Source organism: Dermochelys coriacea, chromosome 7 (genome assembly GCF_009764565.3).
Source record: "Dermochelys coriacea isolate rDerCor1 chromosome 7, rDerCor1.pri.v4, whole genome shotgun sequence".
Taxonomy (NCBI): domain Eukaryota; kingdom Metazoa; phylum Chordata; order Testudines; family Dermochelyidae; genus Dermochelys; species Dermochelys coriacea.
This window is the reverse complement of record NC_050074.1, coordinates 40,394,696-40,415,544: the sequence shown is the minus strand read 5'-3', so window position 1 is coordinate 40,415,544 and position 20,849 is coordinate 40,394,696. Positions and strand designations below refer to the sequence as shown.

General features: G+C 35.9%; 1 protein-coding gene across 9 annotated transcripts in view; it reads left to right on the top strand.

Moving 5' to 3' along the window:
* Positions 1–20,849, top strand: part of ATP2B2 (ATPase plasma membrane Ca2+ transporting 2) — a 757,867-nt gene that overhangs the window by 603,873 nt on the left and 133,145 nt on the right. For 4 of the 9 annotated variants that reach the window (XM_043518690.1, XM_038410882.2, XM_043518695.1 and 1 more), the window contains exons 7-11: positions 627–752; positions 4,879–4,971; positions 14,098–14,139; positions 15,896–16,060; positions 19,591–19,805. In XM_043518690.1, coding sequence (XP_043374625.1) covers positions 627–752; positions 4,879–4,971; positions 14,098–14,139; positions 15,896–16,060; positions 19,591–19,805 — 641 coding nt within the window. The remainder of the gene's footprint in view (positions 1–626; positions 753–4,878; positions 4,972–14,097; positions 14,140–15,895; positions 16,061–19,590; positions 19,806–20,849) is intronic. The other 5 variants (XM_038410886.2, XM_038410885.2, XM_043518693.1 and 2 more) reach the window with 2 other exon arrangements.

Below are 20,849 nucleotides of genomic sequence, written 5' to 3'. Positions count from 1 at the left end.
CTTTTTTCACTATATTTAAAGGTGTGTGATCAACTTCAAAATCATACTTGTCTGAAAATATTTTATTACAAGTAACAACTGAGATTACTGTAACTGAAAGATGAGAAATTTTCCTTATTTTAAATTTTGCTTCTGAATTTGACGTTGGTGTATAATAACTTTTGCTGCTTTTCCTATGTGCTCCATTTTCCCCTTTATTTTGTGTGTGTCTTTCACACAAAACAGGAAAAAAACATTTGCAAAAACAGAAAAAAAAATGTATGTTAAAATCACAATAATTGGCTTGGATGCAAGTGTAATATCTGAAGTTACTTTTACCTTTAAAAATTGCATCAATTTCAAGTTGACGGCAGAAGTCAAGTTTTAAAATAAACTTCATCTATTTAATCGATACACAGGCACCCTTGGATTTGTAATCAAGTACCTTTTATTGTTTATGCAGTGGTTGGGCTTGTTTCTCTGGCATGTGACATGACTGGAGGCACTCTGGATTTAAACTAGTGGAACTGAGGTCAGAATCTGACCCACTGTCTACCCTGGTAGTAGTCTTTAAAAAATACATTCAGGAAGTATTTGTATGAAGTATTAGCAAAAATGTTAATTTCTCTTTTATCCTCTCATTTCAGGTACCCATGTCATGGAGGGCTCTGGGCGAATGCTCGTAACCGCTGTGGGAGTGAATTCTCAGACAGGCATCATATTTACTCTGTTAGGGGCTGGTGGAGAAGAGGAGGAAAAGAAAGATAAGAAAGGTAACCTCCTCATAGCACATCTCAGTGGTCTCAAATTATTCTTGTAGGCCCTTTATCGGCAAAGCACTAAAAGTATCTAAAGTACTGTCTTCATGTATATTTTTTGTCATTACATATGTGAGGGAATACAGAAAGAGCTATATATTACTAATATGTAAGTCATGATTAAAAGTTTTTTCATTTTAAGTTGCAGACTGTAGTGTGTGATCAAATGAATGGTAAAATAAAGGCAGATATTCCATCACAACATTTTATGTTTGCACATAAATCTACACTCACATCAATTTTGCACCTTTACATAATATTAGTCTTCAATAAGTCAGACATAGAAACAGCACCCTTATTTAAGTTTGAAAAATGAAATGAGGAAAAATTGTGCCTTTTTGGTGATGTAAATGGTGAGTGCCTGTCTTTGTAGTTCTTATTATAGACTATCTTAAGTACACTTTGTTCACAGACACCTTTTTATTTTCTAAGATTGACAGGTTAGGTTAGGAAGTATTGGAAGAAAACTAGTCTAAGCGGCAGCAAGTGTTGAATGAGGGTTACGATTTAACTACAAGTGCCAGGTAGTCAAATCAAGCAATCTCTTTAGATCTTGATCTTATTGCAGGATAAAGTCAGAAGAACTTACTAAGCTTATTGGCTACACACTAAGCAGAAAATTGGTTTACTGTCTTTTTTTGTCCAGGTTTACATACACACACAGTCGTCAGTGTAATCTGTTCAAGTCTGGTTGCTGCATTTCTGGCCTGAGTGTAAAAGGGACTTTTTTAAAACTATCCTCCTCAAGCATTCAGTTGTGTTTAAGGGATAAGAAACATAAAATGTGACATTTTCTAAAAATGCATAACTTGTCAGTAATAAAAAAGCAATTATAACTTCACCTAATGATTTTACTTGAGCTACATGTTCCTTTGGCATATCATTTATCTTTCTCCTGCATTGCATGTTTTTATATTTGAGGCTGAAGACACAAAGAGTAGACTTAGATGGATTTTGGGGCCTGAAATTCCTCATTTACTAACATCAGCCCTCTAATATTTTTATGAAGAGTGGCAGAATGGACTGTTGGGAAGGCTTAAGTGATTGCACTCAATGCCACTACAAGAAAACCTATTCTTTGTACCACATAACCTCCAAATAGAAGTACACAATAACCACTACTCATAATAAAGGCTAAGAGCATTAAAGAGAAAACATTTGCAGTTTCCCAAGGTAGACTATTTTATTCCATTATGTTCTTTTACCACCTTTTTAGGGCCCAATCCTGCTCTCATTGAAAACTGGGGGAACAAAATCAGGCTTTTACAGTACCAACAGTTTCTGTTTTGACAGTCTGTATCAGCAGGGTGAGCAGGATGTTAAAACTTCAACATTTGTTTCAAGCTAACATAGCTTGTCTGCAATGAGTGTCTGCTTTGGACCAGGGAGAACCCCCTCTGTATATCTTCTTTCTTGGTGTCTGTATATTGGTGTATATCCAAAGCTCTATTGTTTGTAGTCTTTAAAGAAAAAGAAGCAAATCTGCCATGGCAGATTAATAGAACAAGTGGTGATTCTAAAGAAACACTGAGGGGGTAGGGCTTTTCAGAGCAATGCACAAGAATTTCATATAACACACATTAACTCTAATTGGAACCACGCAACTATAACATCAACCAAATGCTTTCAAAATTCAGGCTCTTCTCTTGCAAGCACCATTGTGTGGGTGCAGGAATCTGCCTGCGTAGAGCAACGTGTAAGGATCAGGGCCTTATTCCCCCAAAATATATGTTCCCTTTATATAAACCTGCAGTCTTCTGAAATCCTACCAACTGTGTGTTTACATGTCAGTTTTCTCTAGTTGTGGGCTTTTATTCTTCATTAACATTTTGTAAAAATCATCATGCAGGTATGAAAAAGGAGAATGGACATCGGCTTCCAGGTAGAGTAAGAAATCTATCAGATCAGCTAGAACAATGAGGCTTTTTAGCTGCTGCCATCTGAGAGATTATGGTGCAAATCAGGGCTGAAAAAATCAGGGCTGGAAAAATATCCTTGAATATTCTGTTCAAATTCAAAAGTTGATTTCAATTGACTTCATTTGAGACCCTTTCATGCTTATTTTCAGCAAACATTTGAGTGCTCAAGCATTAGCAGTGCAGCAAATCATAATTTTAAGCTTGGATGCTCAATTATTCCTGAAAAGTAAATTATTGTATATTGAATTTTTAAATGTACAGTTTAATTGCTGTGCTGGTTAATGTAAGTATCCAACTTCAGAGAAAATAAATGTAAGTAATCAGTTATGAATTATGAGTATTATAATCAAATGTGCAATTTTAAATTTGCATGTATGTACTATATGGTGAATTTCAAATTCTGTATTTTATTGTGTTTATTTTGCACGAGGTCCATCCACAACACTGTTGTTCACATTAAGTTGAATAACTAACCTGCGTGAAATTATCAATTGGGGGCCAAGCATCAGTCATTAAAGAATTTCATTTGTTTCAAAAAGGAGTAAATGTGAAAGTTGTTTTCTGTTGTGAACAATTAGCCAACAGAAAGCAAAGCGAAATTCATTGAATCAGTTATTCATTATGAATTGTTCTCTCAACTCTAGTGCAAATGAGCATTAATAATAATAAACAAAACCTTTAGGGAACTTTTTCTCCTCCTTTTATGAAGGAACCTCTTGTCTGACCAGTTCCCCTAAAATAAGGAAGATTGCTGAAATCTAAACTGGGATTTTATTTTCTATTATATTCATTTTTATCATAGATGAAATTGAAAAATGCAGGGACCAAATTTGGCAAGTTGCTGTATTTTGTAATTTCCCAAAATATCTATATGTACTGTTGAAAAATGTAATCTAATTGAAATCAGTGAAGCATATTAAATGTGTTATCGTCGCATAACTTTTGGACCTATGTATAGTGTGCACTAGTTCAGTGGTTCTCAAACTTTTTTTTTCATGGACCATTTGAAAATTGCTGAGAGTCTTGGCAGACCACTTAATGATCTTTCCAAATGCTGTTTGTACCATTAACTAACTATTGTGAAGCGCTTTGGATAAAAGCGTTATGAAAAAAACCCACTTAATAATAACTAATGTTTTTTGTTCTACAAATAAAAGCACACAACTTATATTTTAATATCCGTAGTCTTACCTTTCTAATGCAATGGATGTGCCCTCTTTACCTGCCACGACAGCCCCTGAGTTGGCTTTGGGAAGGAGGGGGTCTCTCACTTTCTCCCCCACCGCAGCAGCCCCTGAGCTGGGGCTGGGAAGGAGGAGGGTCTCTCCCCCGCCACAGAGCTGAGACTGGGAAGGAGGGCTGTCTCTGCGGCAGCTGCAGCCCTGGAGGTGGGGAAAGTCGCCTCTTTCTCTGGCCCCTGCAGCCCTACACATCCCAAATTCTCCCCACCCCCTCTTCTCACCCCACTGCCCCCACCCACCTACCCCCTATTCCCCCCAAGGCCACCACCTCACCTTACATGTCCGTCTTCTCCAGGGTCCAGGCACCTAAGTAGTGGAGCCACAGCTGCACTACACTAATTAGGTGGGTGGCCCTTCTTTCTCTTGTGTGCGGCTGCCCGGGTGCATACCTTAGAGGTAGCTAGCCGCAGACTATCTGAATGGAGCTCACGGACCACTGGTGGTCCACGGAACACAGTTTGAGAACCTCTGTACTAGTTGTCTTAGTAGCAATATATTGTACATTTTGAAAAATATTGACAGGTTTTATAAATGCACTTATTCAAGCCAAATTATATTTTAGCCTATTTAAATTCAATTTTTTTGCAAATAAAGCAAATAAAATATCTGCATAAAGGAGCAGAGGTATGGTAATACATAGTACTGTGTATAGACAGTTCTCACCAACTCTGTTAACTTTGTTAAATGTGTCTTTCATATTTCTTCTTTTTTTAAATATTCCATGTATGGGGGGGGTGGTTTCTGACTTTGGTAACATCTTTGTAATGACATTCATTTTCAGCCTTTATGTTGCTTAATTTAAAACAAATCTTTTTTTGGAGAAAACAAAGTCACACTAGTCCATAAATGTTATTGTTTGTGTCATGTAAATTTGTTCATATTATTATTTATCATTCTTTTTTATCCATTATTACTCAGTAGATTCTTCCCATCCCTCCTCCCACCCTCCTTCAGCTACAGATGGTGCAGCAGGTGCAAATGCCACTGATAATGCAAATGCCAGCTTAGTCAATGGTACGTCAAGAACACCTAGCTTGTTTTATTTGATGGATTTCTCTCCTGACTATATAAGCTTTTCTCTTCCTCTTATGAACTGCACAGATGTTGTATGTGCATGTGATTACCCTGTGAGAGCTCCTACTCCATGTACTTTATAGCAGCTTATAAGAGATGCCACAACAATTTTGTGTCTCACAGGCAATTTACATCTTTTCTTCAAGCTGAACTAAGAATGGGAGAGGAACAAGTAGGAATTTTGATATTTCTTTTACCATTAATTAAAAATGGTGATTAAGTATACTTTTCAAATATGTCCTGCTTCCAAAGTTTTATAAGAAGTTGTCTTTTCTTAAAATTTTTAATGTCAAACTCCTCTTTACATGCTTTTTAACAGAGATTTGAAACCGAGCACTATTATAAATTTATTCTACTGTTCCAAGTGGCACTCTCATAAGCATTCATAGTCTCAATGTAGCTTTTGGAAATAGTACTGGGGTCAGGAATCTGGCTCAAATGCAACATGTAGCACTTTGGTGGCATCTTTTAACTAAGCACTATTCATAGCACCCTTTTGACAGAGATTATGATTGAAAAGAGGAATACTTTATGCCAGTTTGTGCCCTTCAGCATAAATTGTTTAAAGGGCTGCATTTGTGTACAGTAAAATACTATTATATCAGTTTTGACTTTAACTTAGTACAGCTTCTTGACCCCATTTCTTAGCATGCTAATACTTTAGTAATACCTGTTCTGGTAGTCTAATTACAGTATTGAAGGGAATGGGTAGATACTAGTTTAGGCTTTTGGAATAGCTTTTATTTTTGATGGTCATTTACATTTTTCAATCTTAATCACTTTTTGTGCAGTAGAATCTGTTCCTTATAACTTTGCACTATTTTACAGAACCAATAACATGGTGGAATGTAAATACTATTTCTCATAATTATTCGTCATATTTGTGATATAAGTAGATTCTGTGCTTTTCAGAAGCCATTGTAGTGTGCATATTAAGGTAAGCTGGAGATCTGAAAAGTAGTGCTGTGTGTCTCAGGTTAGGATTAGAATGTTTTGGGTGAGGCTGGCTAGGATAATTTCTAAGGTTTTGGCTCCTGTCTGTACTACGACTATGCCTTTTTCAAGACTGTGGCAATGGTAATTTCATTTTTCAAGAGTAGTTACAATGTACCACATTTTTTTTTAATTAAGAGAAAATGAAGTTTTAAAGCAAGAAAGTTAAACATTACAAGACCTCAGTTAGGACTGGATAATCAGGATATGTATAAAAGAGCAGTTTCAAGAAACATGAATATATATCTAATGCACGCTCAGTAGTGAATATTAGATTGTCTAACAAATATAGTGTAACACTCTTACAGGAAATGCTCTTGTACAGTAACTGTAAATCAACACATTCCAAAAAGCAGGCTGAGGCACACCAATAATTATTCAGTTGTCAATGTAATTTCAAAACAAAAATATGTGTTTTCCTTGGTTGGATTTGTAGTGACTTATTTGAATAAACAGTTGCCATAGCATGCTTTTTCCAACTGTATAGCAGGTTAAGAAACTATATCTATAAATTCCAACCGTTTTTCTACTTTTCAGTAGTTAGCAACTGAACCTGAATAATTGTTTGCTATTTGTTTTTATGGATGCATGCATTAATATTTTTAAATACAGAACAGTGTAGATAGACAGATGGACTTTTTATTAAAAGGTTTTAAATATGAAATTTTAGTATCTTGCTTTTGCCAGTCTATATTAAAAGAGGGGAAAACACAAACAAGCAAAAAACCCTAAACATGAAAGTTGTGCAGAAAGTAATTTATTAGGACAGTTTTCTTTATATATTTTAAAATGCATTTTGAAATGTCAAAGTATTTGTTACGAAGTCTTGAGGAGCAACAATGACTGCAAACCTTACGAAACTTGTTTGTCCCAGCTAATTAAAATTAGATCATCAACAGAGCTAAATAAGACTGCTAGCTTCCCAGTGATCCTACTTGGGATCTTGCTTTAGACCAGTGGGTTGATGGGGAAAATGGGGCAGCTACTGATAGGGACCTTGTCAAGCCTCCTAAGGCTGTGGAGCAAAAAAGCCCACTAAAGGTCTGTGGGAAGGAGGAGACACAATCAGTTTTCTAAGGCTCAGAAATGGGACTGCTGGGCAACAATAGCTCTTAAGGTCTGCAGGAGGAGAAAAATAACCTTGATTCTGCTGTTTCTGTGTTTCCATTTTCCACTAATCTAATTCTCCTTTCTCCTGTTGACCCTCCTAACTTTATCTCATACTGCTTGCCTGCTTCTTTCATTCTTTTGTCTCCCACTCTAGTAGCATTCTCTATGCCCTCTCCCTTGCCTGTGCCAACTAAATTTTGATCCATGCCTTCTCCACACATACTCTCATTCTCACCCCCAAACACACTACTGACCTCTTGCAGATCTGTTAAGAGCCACGGGAACCTCTGGAAGTCCAGAGGAAGGACGACTGGAAAAGCAAAGCAAGGAGGAATCCTTTCTCCCTCCTCATTCAAATGGATGAACCCAAATAGCTTAATTTTTATTGCTCTCCCCCCTCTGTTCTCAAGTCATGATTTGGCAAATGCATGTTAAAAGCATTTTCTAAATAAGGAGTCCACCATGTTAATGTTATAGCTACAACTGCTTGAGTATCTTCAGTTTGGGTATAATGTTTTCTTTTTTACATTAAGTAACATGAGGATTAGTTTATATTTTGAGGCCTATATCTTCAGGGAATTAACCAGAGAATTACTTAAAGGTTAGGTCTCCAGCTGTCAGTTGACACTAGGTGGAGAAAGTTAATTCCATTTTGCAGAGGATTTTGAATTTTTTTTCATTCTGATTTGGAAAGAAAACCACATGTCTTGATATTTTCCATGAAAAGGAATGGAACTCCAATTCTGGGGCAGTCAGCTTGGTGGGCTTCCCCAGAGCTGCATATCCTTGCAAGTTCTGGAAGCCAGGCTGCAGGGGACCTTCAAGCTTGGGAGCCAGGATTCAGGCAGGTGAGAACGGAGGCAGGCTGCCATGAAGCTGGACAGGCAAGCTGTCAGGAAACCAGTGCAACGATTTGGGGTGTAATTCGGACCAGTGAGTGATTGTGTCACTGATTGTCCTGTAACCCTGAGTTCCTTAGAATTCTCTGCTGCTCTAGCTCCCTGTCTGTATGCTCCCAGCCAGCATACTGCCAGGCACTGAGTATCGGTGTGTTCAGCAGCATAGCATTTACAGACATGTGTGATTGTCTTGTGTAGTTGAATATAATTGCTCAGAACCCCAATTGTTGTTGGAAGTATACTATCCTATTGGGAAGTATATGACTGAAAATGAGAGTTACTCCACAACTCAGTACTCAGAATAAATGTTAGAATATATAGTAAGTCAGCTGCAGCACCCAGAATAAGTGAACACTGTTCCAGTTTTCCCAATTGCAGTTAAGTTGTCCGTTCTTTCTAACATTTATTAAAATTCAGTTGCTAGAATCAGTCTAGCACTTCTGTGACAATGCAGGATTGTTACTGCATGTCTTGTGTTGAAACTATGAGATGCATTTTCCATTGATGAACATGCATAGTTTTCTTTAGGATTGATCAGAGTTACATGTGGGTAGCAGAAGGAGTAAACACAGCTATATGTGTCATTTTCCAACATAATACAATGAGTTTTGTACTTGGACAGTTACTTGGAAAGATTTGCAGGGAATGCAGTTAGGAATAACTGGTAGCCTTTTTGGAATTTGGGAGTGGCTGTATTCTGGTTGCCTAACAGAAGGTTATCTTATTCTTAATTCAGGATTTCCTTGCTTTTGAGAAACTCAGGTCAGAGACTTAATGTTATTTTAATCTTATATTTTCATACTTAAATATCACACTTGTTTGAAGGAGACATGTCATCAGGTAAAACATTGTCATAGTTAACAGTAGGTTAAACAATCCCAGGACGCTTGTATGTGTTTACCACTGGGATTCCTATTAAATAAGTTGTAATTCCTTAATATAATGGATTTACAGAGTTGTAGGGAAGTTGAATTAGACAGTGATTGCAGAAAAGAATTCTGAAAAGGTTACTATTCATTTTTGTGATACTGGAGATACTCCATTGCTATTAGTCTCAATTTTGCTAACCCACTGCATCTGATACTATGCACCAGGAAAGAGCTACCAGTAATTCTGTTCAAGCACTTTCCCCATCATATTTTTGACTACATATTGACTTGCTGTATGTCTCTGATCTTGTTTACCTGTAGGATTAGATTGGTTTGGGGATGAGGGAATAATTCATTTCCAGTGCAAGATGATAGTTTGAAAAATCATTATGGTGTACCATACATTTCCTGGGACTATTCTAACAGAGGAGAACGTAATTAGAATAGATTCTGCTAAAAAGTTTTTAAACAGCATTTGCCACCTACTATTCAGTTTCCGGGTCACTCTTATGGAATCCTATAATTATTTGTGATAATTTATATATCCTAATGCCAGCAATAGTATTGAGTTATCCTGCCACACTGGTCTAAATTAGATTTGAATGAAGTAACTGTTTTTAAAGGGAACAAGAAGCTTGACTGTGACAGTGCCCAGGTCATGTTGCAAAGGACAGAAATCTTAATAAAGGTGAAGGCAACACAATGTAATGGATGACAAAAATCATACAACAACAAAACACAGAAAGCCAGTGGTACTGACCCCTGAGACGGAACCGAAGTTTGACGTTACCTGGAGAGGTTAGGGCAGTCAGTGATGCACATAAGAAGGAGAAATTTGGTTCTGATGAACACCACAAAGAACAGGAAACAAACAGCACAGAATCATATTGAGTTGGATATAACAAAACAATCACCACAATTACAGTAAAGTAACTTTATTTTAATTCTTTCTTCTTGCTTGTGCTGGTTACATGAACTATCATGTGAAGGAAAGGAGTAGAATCAGCACTGGGAGGTTGGAAGGGAACATTGTCTACCTGAGTCTTAAGAAGTGATTTGCAATATGAATACATTTGGAGAGTCAGTGCCGTAGGGCACCTTTTGATATTGATTTGCCATTTAACCATTGGGTTTGAGTGTATATGTTACTAGATAAAATTGCAGTGTTAGGATAGCCTTGAAAAATTTTCTTGCTACATGCATGTATCAGCCATTGTTTTGCAGAGATATATATTTTGTGGGGCAATCTTCAAATTTCTCTCTCACTCTCAGTAATACGCTGTCACTGTTTCTGACTCAGGAAGATTGGTTGTGCCTCATTGGGAACCTTTGAGTTTTAGCAGTGTTACTAAGAGCAAATAAATATGCTCTCTTTGAAAAACTGAACAATTATGCTCCTGTTAATGGACAGCAATGGCTCTAGTCATGAATTCTGATACCCTGGGAAATGACGTAGCTAGACCTTGAGGCATGATCAGACTTTTTTTATTTTTATTTGTAATAGATTGGTTCATATATTTTTATCCCCTGCAGAGTTCTCTTTTCATTAGATCAGATAGTTAAATGAACTTTCACTACCTTAATTAGTTGAAATAGTAACTGAAGGTAAAGTTATTGAATACCTAGATGATTATGATATGGTTAGAGGCAAGCACAGCATAACTAACTGTGCCTCTCTGGTCTATTAGAATTCTGAGGGAGTCAACAGAATAGTGGAAAGGGAAGAACTAGTAGACATAATTTATCTTTTGATTAAAATTCCTCACAAGAAGGAGTTAAGGGAACTAAGTTATCACAGCAAGAAAGAAGAGCAAAGTTTTCTCATGAAACTAGCAGTTTTCAAAATGGAAGGAGATTGGTAGTGGACACCCCAAGAATCTGTTCTTAGGACATCTTTTGTTTGATGCACTAACAATGTTGAAAAGAGGGTAAAACTTGCGTATGAGATAAAATGTCTAGTTAGTCAGGAGTAAGGCTTGGGCGATACGTCAAAAGAGCCCAATAAAACTAGGTGAATGGTCAACATGATGACAGATTAAATCCAGTATTGATGCATGCAAAGTAATGCACAATGGAATGAAAAATTGGAGTCCAGTTGAATGTATTCACTAAATACAGTATTCAAGAAATACTGCAATTATTAATCAGTTGATTTTGAAATTTGATGTACTCACTTCTCTCACACATTGGTATGTCCTAAATTAACTGTAGTTAATCAAGAAAAAGACCCATACGTAATCATTGACCATCTCAGTGAAAACATCAACTTGATGTGAAATAATGTTCAAAAAAGTCAACAGTATGTTAGGTTGTATTAAGAAAGTGATAGAGAATATTACTAGAAAATCCATAATGTGAATCAGTGAACTCACCTAGAATATGGTGGTCAATTCTATTCACCTCATCTTAAAAAGGATTTAGTAGAAATAGGAGGGGTATAGAGAGAGCAATGCAAATTATTAGTGGCATTAAAAACTTTCATGTGAGGAGAGTAGAAGAGGATTAATTTAGAATGTGAATAGAAGATAAATGAATAAATGCAAAATATTATATAAAATAATGAATGTTAAAGAGGTCAATCAGATGCTTTGATTTACTATTTTGTAGTGCCAAGGGTACAAAAGTCAAACAGTGTTATTCACAGGCAACAAATCAAAGAGATAAAAATCAACTTTTTAATACAATGCATAACTAAGCTTTGGAACTTACTGCCACATGATAATTTAGAAACAAAGAATTTAGCATGAGTCAAAAAAGGATTAGTCTTTTATTCTACATGAATAGTAAGAATAGTAAGCATCTTATACAGGCCACTTTCGTAAACAGGTTGTCAGACTAGATTAACCTTGGGTTTGATCCAATGTGGCAATTCCTGTATTTCTCCTTATGCAATAGGTATAGTGTGTAATAGAGAAACAAGGTGAGTGAGGTAACATCTTTTATTGGACCAACTTCTGTTGGTGAGAGAGACAAGCTTTTGAGCTTACTCAGACCTCTTCTTCTATCCTCTCTAATATCCTGGGACCAGTGCAGCTACATCAACACTGTATACAATAATAGTTTATGTATAGTTGAATTAAGTACTTTGACGTACCCAGAAAAGCAGCATATTTTGGTTCTAGTCACTTATACCACTTTTGGAAGCCTTAATGTTCTTTTGGCATGAGGAAATGTTAACTATGCTCTTAGAAATCTTTCAATAATGTTTTACCCATCAAAAAAGAAATAGACTGTATCTGCCATAAATTAAGACTTTGACTCCAAAGGCGGCTTTTTCTCAGGTCAGAAATCAACATCTCCAGGGATATTTAGTGTCTTTTGCCATATATATTAAAAGCCACTGTAGCAGTAAACCTTTTTTAGACAGTAAGATGCTACATTTAAGAATGCACTACTGTAATTTTTAGATTATTCAAAAATGTTTGAGCAGCTTTATACAGATAAAAAATGACTCTTTAAAAAATTTTCAAAGTTGATTGAAGCATGTCTAATCAAAAGCATTGGTCTTTTGAACATAAATATTCATTTTAAATGTATTCAACTCGCATTGTTTTGATTGTGGGAATAAAGATTGTTGTATCATTTAAAAAATTGCCAAAATAAACGGAACAACATATGTACATTTCAGTGATCTTATAAATTATTGTGCTTTCAGAATTAATAATAATTGCTGCATTTTAAAAACGTTTCTTGCTGCTGGCAAAAAAAAAGGTGTTTGTGGAATAGAACTGGTAACATAGACCTGAATATTGATGTCTACTAATGTGAATAGCATATCATTTGGAATAATTGCTTTGTTTTAACATAAATATAGACAAAATATTAATGCAAGGATTACTGACCTGAGAGAGAGTGATTACATTGTAAATCCAAAATGTAGGTGTACTCTGCTATGCTTCAATGGACCTTCTGAGTCCTAAGAACATCAAAGCATAGCAGTGTTGTTTCTCTCACAATAATTCTGTATTTTAATCTCTTTCTAAATTTCTCAGAAATCATAGTCTGTTAGTGCAAAGTTCTGATGCAGGAGTTGTGTTGACTTTTCTGTTCTTTGAGTTTTATGTAAACAGAAGCCAGTATTTATTGACCTCTAAATCACTGAAAATACAAACAAGACAGGAATAGATGGATTAAAATAGTAATCCTCTACAGTCTATTTCTTAGCCACCCAATTATACTATAACAATAATGTGTTCCAGTAGTACCTAGAGTTAGTTAATAAACTAGTTGAAGCATAATTTCTGCTTCTTTGATGTCCACCTGTGTGTTGACTTCAGCTGTAATATAATATCTAAGGAGCAAAAATTAATGGCTATTTTTTTGGCAGACTCTCCCCATCTATTTAATATGAAGAATGGGCCAAAAGTGCCATGAAAATGTATTCACTACTCTTGTATTCCTTAGTGGAATTTTTATATTAAGCATTGTGAACACTCAGCAGCCAACAAAAGTTGAGAATATATTTCATCATGTTGGTATAACATTTATAGACTCAAATGTTGATCTTTTCCATATGAGAAATGGTCATGTCGCTGTAGAAGATGCATAAGGCTTCCCATTTCCAAGACTTGTATGCAACTTGAAACTGGCCAGTTATGATTTAGACTGGCAAAGTGTCTGAATTAGTCAGTTCACATTCAGAGTTACAGAGAGTAAAACATTTCCTGGCTGAGTAACATCACCTTTCCAGAATATGTAATTCCAATATGTCAATTATAAAATGAAGCCTGGTGTTATAAATACTACTATAATTTGTTTCTATCAAAATTAAATCATAGCATTAATTTTTAGCATTCATTTGTAAAACCATGTACTAAACCATATTTGGATGAAACTGTAGTTTGAGAATACTATTTGTGTTTTAGCTCATACTGAATGTTTTATTATATTTTTCCCCAAGTTAGTTCATTTTTCCAAAATATATGCACCACTGTTTTTACTTCAATAAAGGAAACAAGACTGGGATTATTTTAGCTGTTAGAATATTGGACTTGTTTGCAGTTCTTTGAGTTTGTCCAACTATGCATCTAAATAAAAACATTATGATAATGCCTGTTGATCATAAATGTGTATGTGAAACACATTCATTATTTTCGTCTGCCCTTTTTATTTAAATTCCCATTGTGGTGTTCTGTCAGTGTGATGACTGTTTATTGTCTGTTCTTTGTTGTCTGTTACAATTCTTCATCATATAGGCAAAATGCAGGATGGGAATATGGAGAACAGCCAGAATAAAGGTAATCTCCTTTCATACTAAGCAGGTTGTGGCTTGTTATGGTTAGCATGTTGATAGATTCTGTGTGGCAAATAAAATAATTTGAAGATGTGTGGGGGAAATATCTTATTTGTTTGAACATACAATGTGATGGCAAAATGTGGGAGGGAAATGAATAGTAGACACTTTGTGAACCAAGATAAGGGAAATATTGGAAATGCAAGAAAAAATAAATTGTAGTACATAGACTTTTTACATACTGGAATTTAAACAGATTAAAAAAATCAGTGTTTCAAATTCACCATTTATATAGAAGATGTGTGTGTTACAAAGCTCATTCTGAATTCATTTTTTTCTTGTGCTAGTTATAAAACCAGATATACTATTTATTGCTAATGAATTTCCAGATGCTATTTTTACTTAAGTCTTGTCTGCTTTGTTTGGCTAATGACATTGTATAAAGATATTTTTCTTTGCAGGGAGAAGGTAAATAACACTACATGTAGCAATAGCAAAAGCAAATCTTAACGCAAATTGATCTGGCTCATAATATAAAAACAGAAATACATGGGTATTGTTGAATAATAAGACAATTAAAGAGTGTTAGCTGTTTCTAATATACTGTATATTCTGAGGAAGAAATTATTGTAAATATTTTTCTTCCTCTTTGGAAAAGTTTTAATTGCTTTTTCATTATACTGAAGAGATCATTAACTATGTTTACTTCAGAACCTGCCAAGTAAACAAAATAAGTACTGTTAAATGTATTTTTTTCCTCTGAGAATTATTTAAATGTACTCCTGCAGAGTGAGATGGAATAGAAACTGGTGAGATTAACTCAGTCCGTCATGCTAGATGACTACTAAATAGAAGGACAGTTCATGAATAATGACTTAAAACTAGGGAGAACCTTTCAATCTCCTAGTCAAATTTATCTGGTTTCATACAAATGATGATGTGTATCAAATCGTAGTAGAATGATTTTGTCTCATTTCATTCCATTTCTATAATCTATATTATATACCACACTGACCACACACAGGAAGGTGGTTGGCCTTTAAAAAAAAAAGACAGTTTTGCCTTAGACGCTATTGTTGCCTAAGTACTCGGTACGGTTTCTCTACTCCCTGCTGAGACGATATTATTATATTATATTAAGTACTCCATACTTCCTATCCAATCCCAGTACCATAAAAGTCCATCTCTCCTGAAGGAAGGGAGTGGTTTTATTTCTGTAAATTTTATTCATAAGGATTTTGGGGGTGCATGACTACACAGATACTTTTTAATTGTGCTAGAAGGCATAGTCAGCGGGGCGATAGATGTTGAAATTTTTCAGACTCTGGGATTATCTAAAAAGTACTGAGGTAATATTCTTATTAGTAAAACAATTGGCATGTCTGTAGGGGTTGCATGCACATGCACGCACACACACACTCTTATTAATAGTAAGAAGGTATTGAATGCTATAAATGTAGATGGCACTATAAAGTCACATTATATGTCCAAAAGAATTTACAATCTCAGACCTTGATCCTGCAAATGAGCAGACCTTTGTGCAGATGAGCAAAGCCTCTTATGGACATCCCGATACAGGATCAGGGTACTGCATATATTCATAATTAATCATCCGTGTTACTACCAGTACGCATGTGGGACTATTAAAAGTTGAATTTAGTATGAATAAGCAACTTCAGAGATTTTTTTTCTTTAAATAAAAGGTTAGAAATTATGTTGGATAAAAGTTCTGAAGTAATGGTTTTCTTCTGCATTGTTAGCCAAGCAACAGGATGGTGCTGCTGCCATGGAGATGCAGCCACTGAAGAGTGCTGAAGGAGGAGAGGGAGATGAAAAAGAAAAGAAGAAGGCTAACATGCACAAGAAAGAGAAATCTGTCCTCCAGGGAAAGCTGACCAAACTAGCCGTCCAAATAGGCAAAGCAGGTATGAATGGGTAACTAACTAGATACCAGCATGCTGTGGTGAGGATCACATCATAGGATTTCAAAGCAAATGATTATGAAAAGGGATAGTTTTATTAAAAATATTAAGAAAGTAATTATCACAGTACTCTAGAATTGTATGCCTAAGATCGTTTTTGTGCATACTTTGAAAACTGAGAAACTAGAAGCTCTAAACAACTTGGGTTGTTGTGAATATTTGAATCAAAGTGAGCTGCAGTTTCTCATAGCCAGTATTCCCAAGTGTAGTAATTACAAGATATTTAATTTCCTGTCCCCTCAGGACTCCTGAGAATTTGCATTCAAAATCGATAATATCGTCTCAGGCTTGGAGCCAGATCCTCTTCTCCCTCAATGGATTCTTCTCCTCCATCTCCCACAGTAGCTTTTTACGAAATCTGAACCTGTTTTATTCCATTCCTTCAAAAAAAAAAAAAGGGGGGGGAGAGATGAAAAATAAATCTGCTGATGATAGTGTACTTAAAAACAGCCTTAGTTTGAGTTTGAACTGCATCCATGGTCTCTCAGTGGTTCACTCAATTTTTTTCCACAAATGCTAGTGTAACCCACACACCACCTGGGTGTGGTGTTCTGTCCCATCTTGTGGCACTGAGACCACTTAGAGAGAGAGCGAGATTAACGAGTCTGCTCTACAGCCTTATCTAGCAGGTAGTTGGCTTTTAGCTCATGCAGCAGAGGCTCATGCACTAAGCTCAAAAGGTCCCAGATTCGATCCCACCTGCCAACGGTCAGGGTCTGCCGGTGTTACACCAGTTTCCTTGCTCTATCTTGATATACTCAAACTTTATATTGCTACTCTCTGTTGTGTATTTCTAGTACAGGTTAATTTATTGGTCTTAGGTCATGTGGTATAAAGCAGTTCAGTAGCATCATATTTAATTTTCCAGATTGGTTAAGCCTGCCCCATATGATCAGGCAATTTGGCATAGTAGGAGCAATTTTGACTTGATTTCTTATACATAGAAGGCAGATGCTCTTTAGATGCTCTGATTCAAATTTGGGAACGCTTTACAATGGAACTATGAAGGCTGTAGTTATTTGGCCATAGCTGAAAAAATCTTTCAAACACAGAAACTCCAGAGAATCATTGAGGCTGTCATTTATATTTCAAATGATGGTAATGATACATTTGGAAATATGGCCCATTGTTTAATAAATGTTACAGATATAAAGGAAAATAACCACTTTACCAAGCTAACAAAAGAGAAGCAAACAGTCTGAGGGACAAGATTTTTCTAGAAGGCCCATGATTATTGGGTTTACAGTAAAACTCAGATACAGTATTCCTTCTGGCTAATATTAATATTAGTAATATTAACTTAATTGTCTCAAATGGTTTTCTTCATACATCGGGAGACAAGGTGAGGGAGGTAATATCTTTTCTTGGACCAACTTCTGTTGGTGAGAGAGACAAGGAGCAAGTCTACACTTACAATGATGCATCAGCGCAGCTGCAGCACTTTAATGAAGATGCTCTAAGCTGACAGGAGAGAGCCCTCCCATTGGTGTAGTTAATCTGCCTCCCTGAGAGGCAGTAGCTATGGCAGCAGGAGAAGCTCTCCCACTGACATAGCGCTGTATCTGCGGGTCGTTGTGTCAGTATAACAACATCATGGATTTTTCACGCCCCTGAGCGAAGTAGTTATACTGATATCAGTTTGTAGTATAGAGCAGTCTAAGCTTTCAAGCCACACAGAACTCTTCTTCAGGCCACTCTACCTTGAATGATCTCTTAGAATATGTGCTAACTACTTATGCTAAACAATCTGTTCCACTTTGCATTAGCTGTGATGCTCGGAGTACCTTTGACAGACCTGAAGAAGAGCTCTGTGTGGCTTTAAAGCTTCTCTCTGTCACCAACAGAAGTTGATCCAGTAAAAAATATTACCTCACCCACCTTGTCTCTCTAATATCCTCGGACTGACATGACTATAGCTACACTGCATTCTTTTTATGTGTCAGTTAAGAGGTCCAAATGTCACAAAAATTCAAATAGAAAAATTTTCCAGTTGCCTCTTTCCACTGATAGAAATGGGAACTGTTGATGAAATTGCACCCTTTCCAGTGGAGGGACAAAAAAAAGTTTATCTTATCACAACCATAGCCAGATACCTTGTGTCTAATTCTGAATTTTCAAAAACATAAGAAGAAGCACTTGCTCCAAATAAATTGCTGACTAGAAGTCTGTGACTTGGCCCACTTTCTTCAGTGCTGGGGCAAGAAGATGGGAGCATAAAGTGTTTTTGGTAGAGTGCCTTAGTTAGAAGAATATTCTATTGCTTTAAAATATTCTATTTGTTTTTAAACCTGTGTATTAGTTTAAAGTTATTAAACGGTTTATATAAATGTATTAAAATAACTGAAGTATTAAAATATTTGCCATGTTATTAAACACGTCAACGTGATACAAGTTAGAATAATGTATGCTGTTTGGTTCCTTTGGCATATCATGTAGTCCTGATTAGTGAACAAAAATGCAATTTACAATCCGTCCTAATTCTAAGGTTAACAAGTTCATATGACACCAATTATAGTTGCCCTGATTTCAGAACAGTAGCAGATTATGAGCTAACTGTGAATACATTTACCTTTTGAGTATTATAACAATTCCAAATGACCAGACTGCTTTCTAGTTCTTGCGTATTTAAAATAGTGACTAATGTATGGCCAATAAATCTGAATGATAGAGTGAATACAGCCTTTTGGTCGTAAGGTTTCCTACTGCTTATGAAATGTCATGTTTCTGCACAGTGCTGTGCATCATGGTCAAATGCTTAACATTTGGGAACAAAACAATACTTTGAGAACACTGCTGTTTATATTATTATTTTTATAAACTATGCACATACTTGTCCTTATAGCCAAATTCACTTTTACCTTTGCAATCTTGCCCAACCGCTGGTTCAACAGATTATTTTTCTACAAACTATGTAAGAAATCAAAAACAACAGATCCTTTCCCCAAGATTTATTATGATGTGCTTTTATTTATTTTTTTTTTAAAGCATGTGGAGATGGTGTGTAAATACCTGAGAGGTAACTGCACAGAACAGGCAGAGGTTAATTCTGTTGTAATAGAGTGGTATTAGGATAATGTCCTGCAATTGAAAAAGGAAGACTTAGTTTAGACAACAGGAAATCTTTTATTAAATTAAGCAGTTGGTACAGTTTTCCAAGGGTGATCAATAAGACGCTAATGCTAGAGGTGTTTAAAAATAAATGTGATAACACACAGGTGTAGTATAGAGTTCAGAAGAATGCAACAAATAACCTAAAAGCTCCTTTTAAAACTTTATCTATGGAGTACGGTCTCCTGATCTTATATTTATATGATTCACAATAATTGAATGTTGACGATGTGTTTTTTTCCTGTGGCCTAAGAGCATAGGTTCAAATCAGATTAGATAAAAGTGTGGGGTACAAACTGCAAATGGTTTGATTTGTTACTGTTGCTCCCTGTAGTTAAAAATAGTTGTTACTTTTTGTGTTTCAGGTTTGGTGATGTCTGCCATTACTGTAATAATTTTGGTACTGTACTTCGCTGTTGACACTTTTGTTGTCAACAAGAAGCAGTGGTTGCCCGAGTGCACTCCTGTTTATGTTCAATATTTTGTCAAGTTCTTCATCATTGGTGTTACTGTGCTTGTGGTTGCTGTTCCTGAAGGACTTCCACTTGCTGTCACTATTTCTCTGGCTTATTCTGTTAAGGTAAGTAGCACTTTAAGCAGTGGGGGGAAAAAAAGAGCTCTTTCAACCAACTCTCAATATGTTTTAGTTTGGCAGTTGACTCGCTGTTTAATTTTTATGTGGCTGGTAGAAAGCTGGATCACACATCAGTATAATCAAAATGTGCACTTTGGCTGAAGCTTCTTTAAACATATTACAGGTACTTCAAAGTAAAAAATTCCAACAAAATAAATTTATTGACGTTTCTGTAAATGTGCATTGCAGAAAAATATACTAAACAAACACTAAAGACATTTACTTATTGAAGACAAAAAGAGCAGGAGGACTTGTGGCACCTTAGAGACTAACAGATTTATTTGAGCATAAGCTTTCGTGAGCTACAGCTCACTTCATCGGATGCTGTAGCTCACGAAAGCTTAAGCTCAAATAAATTTGTTAGTCTCTAAGGTGCCACAATTCCTCCTGTTCTTTCTGCGGATATAGACTAACACGGCTGCTACTCTGAAACTTACTGAAGACAGTCTGTCAGAAATTCACTGTGAAAATTTATTAATGGGAGAAGCACAGTCTTTTTGTATATAATATTTGTTTATCTTCCTATTCCCTGCTGTATCAATATAGTTTGTGTGAAGGATTTGTTTTCTTCAGTAACTCTCTACATTGAGACGTGAGGTTTCCACATGTGTTTGTGTGTGTATTATTAAGTGCTGTTATAGTTGCCCATAGCTAATGTAAATGATTCCATTAGGGAATTTAAGGGAATTAAAACTGGGATTACAGATTTTGGAGTGGTAGATTATTCCCCTATCAAACTCTGTATTCTCAGATTACTTTAGAAATCTAATCTACTAACAACACATTGTGTTTATATAAAACTTTCATCTGAGAATCTCAAAGCACTTTACAAAAGTAGACAATTCTGTTATCTCCGTTTTACACAGGGAGAAACTGAGGCACAGAGAACATGAAGATGTGAAGTGATTTGCACATTGTCACACAGCCAGGCAGTAATAAAGTTGGAAATAGAGCCCACGTGTCCAAACAGCTCTGTGTGCTAACCATTAA